At 31.9% G+C, this 9406-nt stretch overlaps 1 protein-coding gene across 1 annotated transcript in view; it reads left to right on the top strand.

The window, feature by feature from the left end:
* The window catches only part of LOC148623705 (tetratricopeptide repeat protein 8-like), a 36558-nt gene extending 27381 nt beyond the window's left edge, over positions 1 to 9177 (top strand). The window contains exons 10-11 of the mRNA XM_088565748.1: positions 4079 to 4162; positions 8930 to 9177. Coding sequence (XP_088421874.1) covers positions 4079 to 4162; positions 8930 to 9046 — 201 coding nt within the window. The 3' untranslated portion in view covers positions 9047 to 9177. The remainder of the gene's footprint in view (positions 1 to 4078; positions 4163 to 8929) is intronic.
* The last annotated feature ends 229 nt before the right edge of the window (positions 9178 to 9406 follow it).

Here is a 9406-nt window from a genome sequence, read left to right on the forward strand (position 1 = left end):
AAAACATTGGCTGATTGACTAGACACATTTGAAGTAACCACCTGACTATCGTAAGGTAACGACCCATCCAAAAAAACATCATTGCCAGTAATGGCTTGAAATGGGCTATTCACATTAAACTCCATAATAAAGTATCAATATACAAAAATAATAAATATATAAAAGAAAATTCCTCAAAAAAAAGGGATTTCTAATATCACAAAATTTCAATATTATTCACAATATAATTTACCACATGTGTCTTCTTGTGCAGGTGGAAATTAAATGGATGATAAAGGGTAGATTGCTACTATAAGGTCATCCCATTGGATGATATTTTTAGATAGGGGATTCCGCCTGCTTGACTTGCGCAGATGGACTTACTCAGAATTTGTGATGGTAACATATTTATTGTAATAAAATTACCTTCATTTCATTTTGCACAGTGACATGTATCTAGCCACCTTTTTCTCATTTTGTTCAGTGGAATGTATCTAGCCACCTTTATCATATTGTATTCATTGATAGGTATCAATTAACTTTTATCTCATTTTGCCCAGTGGCAGGTATTAGGCTATCTTTATCACATTTTGCCCAATGGCAGGTATAAAGCCTTCTTAATCATATTTCATCCAGTGGCAGGCATCAAGCCACCTTAATCACATAATAAGTTTTATATTGGCAAATATTGACCATTATAATACACTTTTGTCTTTCAAAAAGTAATGATATATTTTATTACATACTTTAACAATTATTCATTCAATCTACAAAATGTCTTGGACAGCAAAATGGTAATTGCACAACTTATCGAAATTTAAAGGATGTTAGTTCAAATATGAAGCTGATATTTAACACTCATAATTATAGATGATTAAAGACCAGTTTTAACTTTATTTTCCCAAGTTTTTGTTTTCCATGACTTGTTCAGTTGATTTTTTCATTATCAATCATTTGATACTTAGTATTTTAAAAAAGAAAAAAAAGTCCATTCTATTGATGTGACTGTGATCGATCAGGCAGGACATTTTAGATAGGAATGTAATATCAAGGAAGCTACCGGTAACCACAATTTGTAATAATGATGTATTCTGTGTGTCTGCTGTTACACTATGGTCAAATATTAAAGTATTATGGTGTAAAGGACCTTGATGAAATAGATAATTATACTTAACATGTTTGGGACATGACACTTTCTGTTAGTTGATGTGACAAAATTACTAAATTATAGGAAATTGGTCTATACATTTTATCCAATTATTTGTGGTAGCTTACAATAAATTATGAAGATATTGCTGGGAATGTTTATATAAATGATATGTTCAGGTTAGGCAGGTGTTTGGTATCCACAGGTTCACAAGACTTTCTCTGTACTGTGTTATGTAAATGTTGTAGTTTATAAAGGACATTTGTTGGAGAGTAACAGAGGCTTTGAGTGTGACTTTTTTATTTTGATGTTACTATAAAAAAATCTTATTTGAAAATAAAATTAAAGTTCTGGAAGGGACTTTGGGATGCAGTTATTTTTCTTACCCACCACCCTCAAATTTACAATATATATGGCTATTTAAATGCCTATGACATCTTTTTCCAAATGTCTAGACAATAACTTAACTATTGATAAATGAATCTCATTGAAATTCTATTGCAAGGTACCATACCACCAAGGGGGAAGACTGGGATTGATTTTTGGGGTTAAGACTTGAATCTTGTAGGAAGTAGGGCTATAAAGGGTCCTGTAACTAGCATTTCCTGGTGTCCATATAATAACTCAAGTAAAAGTAAATGGATCTCATTTAAATTTTAAATTCTCATTTCATACCGCAAAAAAGGACGACTGGGATTGATTTTTGGGGTGTGACTTGAGCTGGGTAAGAATAAGGGGCCACAGAGGGACCAGAAACAAGTATTTTTTCTGATTTCTGGATGATAACTTAAGTGAAAGGGAATGGATCACTTTGATATTGTGCCACAAGGTGCTATATCCCAAAGGAATGTGAGGTTTTGACTGGAACCATTTAGGTATAACAGTCAAAAAGTGAAGACTTTGGTTATGGTCACTTTTTTATCCTGTGTCAAATATCTAATTGTAATCAAAATTCCAAGCTGTGTTAAGTTTGAATGGTGTGTCCATACTTGCCCCAACTGTTCAGGGTTTGACCTCCATGGTCTTATCAAGTTGCACCTTGTGAAGCCTTTTATTGAATTTTTATGAAGGTTTTTACCTGGTTTAACCTTTATCACCCATATACTTGAGGATATTACCTAGTATAACCTTTATCACCCATAAGCCTGAGGACCATTACCAGTATAGAAATTACATCTCAAACATGCAATGTAGAAAATATCAATTAATAAATGTCCGAGTTACTAGATGACATCATTATGTGGAAAATGCTAGTAATTAGGAATTAAATGTATATAAACATTGTCTCTTTTGAAGGCATAGTGGTGTTTAGTTACATATTAACTTGAGAAAGGTGTGCTCTGTTATATTAATTTGGAGGTACAGGTACAAAGATTTATTGTTGTCTGACACACCTGAAATTGATTGTTAATGTCAGATCTATCTGCCCAAGGGAATGACACTTAATAGTCCAGGGTATTTGTACCAGAAACCTGTAAAAGTGACCTGTTGAGTTTGTAGGAATCATCTTATAACAGTATAACCTTTTTCTCAGTGTGCACATTTGTCAGTTTAAGTTTCCTGCATACATTTATATGTTGCATATTTAAAATAAAAACATCCCTCTTATAACTGTAAAAGTGAAGTTTACATGAACAAATTTTGGCTAGTTCTCATATTGGTGTAGATATCTGGGATAGAATTTTTTTCTGGTCTTCAAGAAATAAAAAAAAATATCACACATCCAGTAAAGCATAGTTTGTTTTTTTTTAATACATGATTTTTTTTATTTTTAGAACAACTAGAGCATGAAATATGAAAAATGTGTAATAAAACATTTAGTAGATGTAAAGCTGAGTTTTGGTATGGAAGTTAAACAAATAGAGGTTAAGTTTTACTGATAAGAAAAAGTTCAAGCTATCAAGCTTAGGTTCTTTTTCTTATTTTATTGACTGATCATTTAATCTGTGATTTTTGCACTGTGACATAAACTGTTACACTTAAAAGTATAGTCTGAATTGCCCCAAATGTTAAAGGTTTGATGTTTGTTGTTGTAGATTTTGTGTCATACCAACACATCTAGTTTAACATACATATAAAGAGAAATAGTTAACTATATATTCCAATTTTTTAAAATATTATCATTTTTCTCCCATTCATAGGCTTCATTCACACAACACGCGAGCGAGTGATTAAAAATTAGTCATTTCCCGCCACTAAAATTAAAAAATTAAAATGTCGCATGACTCCCACGCTTTCTATGCTTACCATGTTTACAGTTGTTATTCCTTCATTCATCCTTCAACATGCTTTTGGTGTCCAGATGAAGATAAGAAAATCACTTGAACAAATCTTTTCAAATTTTTACAAGTTTGATTCTGGTGTAGTCTATAGTGCATTTTCTGAACAGGAGTAATGGCTCTTTTGCACTTTTAGAATTTTTCTTATATAGTGGTATGAAGAAAATTTTCTTCACATTTTTCTTGGCTGCTGTTAATCCCAGGCTGCTGATATATTATACTAGGCTTCCTATAAGGAATTTTGTATGGTGGGATGCATTTTCTTATTCATCTATGTCCTATTTGTCAAAAAAAACTTGCCTTTTCCTTGTATCATAATGGAAAACGAATGTATCACTACTGATCAATCTCTATGATGAATTCTGTTATTTTATGCTAGTGGGGGTATATAGTGACAGGGGTGTCCATCCATTTTTCTATCCGTCTGAACTTCCTTCATTCCTTTCTTCAGTTACACAGGGGGACCCATCTTGTATCCGTTACCTATGAATGGAATTGAGTGAAACTTTCACAGAATCTTTATTACACGTTCCCATTGTGCACCTATTTTAGATTTTGACCCAAATTAATATGGAGGTCAAAAGGCGTATGTTTTAAATGAAGGAATGGGGGTATCAGATTAGTGAGCATTGCTATTATAATGAATTATACTTTTGTTTTTATTCCATTTCAGGCAAGATCATTTTTCCAGGCATCATATATCATATCACCACATATGTATGAACCTCACTACAACTGGGCAGCATTAGCTGATCAGGTTTGTATTACATACAGCTGGTAGTGCCTTGATCAAGTCATGTTTCTGAACTGCAAAATCAGCTCCATAGTATATTTGAATCACCATCTGTCTATTTTCTTAAAAAAAAATATATATTTTAATTGATTTTATGTTCAGCAGTACATGTAGATGCGTGTGAAGCAAGGTCGTTTATTGTTGAGTTCATGAAAAGGGAGATAGTTTAAAATGTTAACAAAGTGACGTGGTGCTGTGTTGTTAGTTTCACAATATGATATTTCCAGTATATGTTCATGTAAATTAAAGTTTTGTAACAATGATTAAAGCAAATAAAAAAAAGTTTTTCTGTTGACAATTTACCTACTGTCCAGTATACCAGAAGGTGGCAAGTGAACAAAACACATTTTTTTTTCAGTGGTATAATGGTGTCATTGTGTTGTCGTCATCATTGTTATCAATCAATTTTAGTTTATTTATGATAACTTGAGTAAGACTTATCTGATTAAAAAAAAAAATTTTACACATAGTTTCTAGGAACATGGCAAAGAGCCCTATAGTTTTTGGAGGATTTTGCTCCGCCCCTTTTTAAAATAAGGGGCTAAAAGGGGAAAATTGATGTTATTATTAGAGTTGATGTGAAAACTATTGTTGATCCAATTTTTACATTCAGATGTTATCGTGCTCCTTTTGAAATTAGTAGTTTCAAAATTTTTTTGACAGGGTAGGCTTATCATTAACTGTTTTTAAGTCACTAAAATTGTTAGCGACTTCCTGCACTGTTGAAAATTAGCCAAAATCAGTAGCAGAGAATGTTTGACAATTAGTGACTTATAAGACTTCAGTTTTTGATTTTATTTTTGACTTGTTTTGAAAGGGTTTTTTATTGGATTCCTTATGAAAATCACTGCCTGTGTTATTCAATAAGATTCCTGATCCCTCTTATGGTTTTTCAATTATAAGGGGTCAAAGTGGCCTGTAGAGATCTATCTGTGGTAATTTTTTTTTAGTCTGTTAAGCCATGTTGGAGTTATTGCCCTTTTTCAACATTTCTTGGCAATTTTTAATGTTATTTCTTTCAAAAATTGTATCATAATGCACTCCCCCAAGCTCTTTATCATTCAACAAGGCTTAGTCAAGTTCATGAACATTCAAATATTGTTTGAGATTTCCTAGTCTTGCATTTTGTAATAATTAGTTTTTTTCTTCTTTTACTTTAAAGGTACTTTTGTAATAAGTATGCAAATTTTCCAATGTTCCTAAGTAGTTACATTGTCAAATTATGTTTCACCAAAAAAACTTCACAAAAGGGTCATGGTTTATATTAACTATGAGTGAGAGAGTGAGAAATCTCAAATTACTTAAAAAAGGAATATCCTCAATAATGAGAAAAAGAGGGCAACATAGATGTTTAAATTTGAATTTGATTGAATTTACATATCCAAATGATTAGACGGAAACTTTTGTGGTGTCTTTTAAAACTGTGCAAACATTCATCAACAGTAGGATAAGAGAATAATTTTTTCATAAGGCCTTTTATCAGTAGAAATGTGCATGCTTCATTTATTTGTTTACAAACAGAACTATAAGATAGGACATCACCACAAGCCTTCAGGGAACAGAGAAAGATGGTAAATGATACAAATGTTTAACGTCATCTACTATTACCACGCCTGGTTTCTTTCATTTATCACTGGAAAAGTTGACATGACATTTAGACAGTCAACAAAACTTTTTTCTTTTCCCAATAGTTGACCTTATGTGGCTTAAAATGAAGTAAGCTGCTGAATTTTGTGTTCCCACCTTAAGGCACCAAGGGCTTGAGTTTTGCTGCTGTTCCTATGTTGCATAAACCCTCAGCATGATAGATTGTACTGTATGTATCTCTTTCCTCTCAGGCATCCTTGTCTTAAGGACAGGTTTATGATTTTTTTAAAATTCTTTATGCAAAGTTTGCATCTAATGTTATGGTGTTCACTTTCTAGAGCCGTGGCTTACATATTTTTGTTTTTTTCTCTATCTTACTTCTAGGAGGTTAGAATTGGTGAAGAAACCTCATAAATTGATTTATTTGGCTGAAATTAGTTTTAGGGCATATGGGTCAAATAAAAGTTTTTAGCAATTTACCAATAATACAAAGCAGATGAAAACAAACCAAAATCTGATTTATATTGTTTAGAATGGCAGAATCTATCTGCTTGAAAATTTGACTAACTTGATGGCATCAGAGGTTTGACACATTTAATATACTTGTATATAGTATTTATGGATGTTTTAGATTCTAAGGTTATGTGAATACTAATAAACAGATGGAATTTTGATCAAATTCACCATAAAACCTATGCTTTATCATTAATGAACTAATTATAGAAATTCAGAGATGTGTCTTTTCATACAAATGTACTTGTCCCAGTACTCAGGATATTTGTGGTTGTTTCAAGCTGTCCTCTGTTTTAGTTCATTTCAATACTGAGGAATGGGTGTGATTTTCTTGCTTGATAGAAAAGTATTTTTGGGCTACAGAATTATATTTTTTAATTGTGTAATATGGAATATTTTTTTAAAAGAAAATTACTCATACCCCTGTGAACAAAGTTTGGAAGGTTATAAAGGAATAGCCTTGTCAGTCCTCATATCTCGTAAGTACAACTCCTCATTACCATTCAAGAGATTTTGATACTACAGACACTGTGAAGTTGGCCTCATATCTTGACCTACACTTAGAGATTGACCAAACTTTATGACAAACGTGATGACTTTTCATTCAGACTTGTCAATTTTCCTTTCATCTGTGGCAACATCCCTTCAGTACCTGTGGATGGAGTCATACGTTATGCCAGAGCTTGCTGAAACTACGCAGAATTTTTAATATCACGCTATAGAATTCTAACAAATAGGCTTCTGGAACAGGGTTATGTTGCTACAAGATTGAAGTCATCACTACAGAAGTTTTATGGTCGTCATCATGAACTCATGGATCCTTACAGTTTATCCATCTGCACGATGAAAACTGATTTGTTCAATGTGTCATAGTTTTCCTTTCCTCTTTCGTCTACCTCGGACTTGACTTTTTATGAGCAACTTGGCAGGTGTTTCTAGAAAAGAAGAGGATGCTTACCCTACTGGTTCACCTGGTCCATGCTCCCAGTTTTTAGTGGAGTCCGAGTTGCTAATTTACTTTTGTTACTTTGTATGTATTATTTTAGTTACTTTATGTTCTTGGTAGTGTTTGTATGTTCTCAATGTCTGGTCTTTGTCCCTGGATTACATTTTTTTTTATTTCTGCTAGAATCTTGGTTCCCTTGATTTCTCTTTGATAAAATTTTACAGGAAGGTTGGGCATCACATGAAGAAATATCATTCTTGTTATTAATATGTCTAGTTTTTGGTGCAATATTCAGACTTACCATATTTTTTTACAATAAGATTTCTTTTGGAATACATATTACTAGGACATTAAAATTTATTTTGGAAAAAATCCCAGAGTCCTGATTGGTGCCTTGTGTTTTTTTTTTTTTTTTTTCAATATATACATTAATCATACTTTATTTTTTTGTTGGAAACAACATTTCTATTTCATCATTTCAGACAATTCTTTGCTCTGATTTACAATAGTTGATTTATGAGAAAATGTTTAAAGCCAGTTATAGGATATTTGATATCAGTAATTGTTGGGCCTGTTTGTCTAATCACACATTGTTATTGCATGTTATAAAACTCCATGTAAAGGAATAGAATGAGGAAAGTGTTCCTTTTTCCGTTTAATCATAGGTCAGAGAAAGGTCTACTGTTAAAGAAACAACCAAGTAATATTGATACTTATTGAAAAGTCTGTAATATCCTGATATGGTCTGTTGTGGTTTATTGTTGAAGTGTTGTTTTTTTTCTGTTGACAGCTGTAAAGATCTGCATAGCAATATTCTTTTACTTCTTGTAAATGAATAACATCATCAAATTATTGAATGTCTACAAGTGTTTGTTGATGACTCAGGGCTTTTAATTGTTTCATTAACTAATTGATTCAAATTGACCATGACATGATATTCAAAGTAATTCAGTAAAGACTGTTTTAAATAATTGGATGAAGGAAAAATGTTTTTTTTTTATTTGACAAACACTGGTAACATTAATAGGTCTCAGGAGTTAGAGAATATTTAACTAGCTAGATTAGTGACAATGTAAATTATCAATCTGTATTCACAGTATGATTTGAATACTATTTTTTTTTCATTTTGCTCCAGCCATTTGATAAACCATCATATCATATCATATAATACTTGATTCCCATTACAGAGTCTCAATACACAGAGGTATTGCCCCAGGCTTATGGAGGGAAAGGGTGTATGTAATGGTATCCCTGCATTTGTTTGTCTGTCTGTAATGTCTAATGAACACTTCTCTACTGTGACATAAACTTGGATTTATTGTTGTGAGGTGTATAGATGTGCATGCAGTGCCACCATTTTGATTTGACAAATTTTGTAGTTGTCATGGGACTTATCCTATTTACTAATTTCAAGATTCTCAATAAAAGATTGTGTGGATGCATTTCCTCTTAAATATCTTGGTGCATTCCTTCCTTATTTGGTAGGATGTTTTATTATGAAGTGTTAGTGTGCATACAATATCCCCATTTTATTTCAACAAATTTCACGAAAGTTATGGGACCTTGACCTCTCAGCAGTAAAAGATCTTGTGGATGTATCTCCTTAGAAACTGCATAGCAATTTATTTACTTAAATATTTCATAGAATAACATAAATTTGTAAACATTTCTTTCCTTTTTTGCAGTTGGGTGATTTACAAAGTAGCTATAATGCAGCAAAGAGAGCAGTTGATGCTTTCCAGGAGCATGTTGACTCAAAAGATTTATTGAAGCAACTAAAACATCATTTTTCATTGTTGTAACATTTGTGTCAGAAGAGATTTAGTCTGTGATATATTTGATAATAGAATGAAATGACAATGATAAACAGTTTATACAATTGTTTCATACATTTTTTATTTATTGTGGTATTTCATTAAATGATGGTATGATATTTAGTATATTCTGATTATTAACTACATAGTTTGGGATAGTTTGAAGGTAAGTCAAATATTGAACTGTCATAGAAGTCAACATTCTCATGAACAGCACAAAATTTTACATTACAAAAATCTTGTAATCAATTCATATCTATTTTCTTCAGGATGATACATAAATCTGTACTAGGGCATAGATAGAAATGATGTTTAACAAAAAAGCTATAAGAATGTAAAAACAATTAA

The sequence above is a fragment of the Perna viridis genome, chromosome 2 (genome assembly GCF_037379345.1).
Source record: "Perna viridis isolate PV_CMFRI_1.1 ecotype Kerala chromosome 2, ASM3737934v1, whole genome shotgun sequence".
Lineage (NCBI taxonomy): Eukaryota > Metazoa > Mollusca > Bivalvia > Mytilida > Mytilidae > Perna > Perna viridis.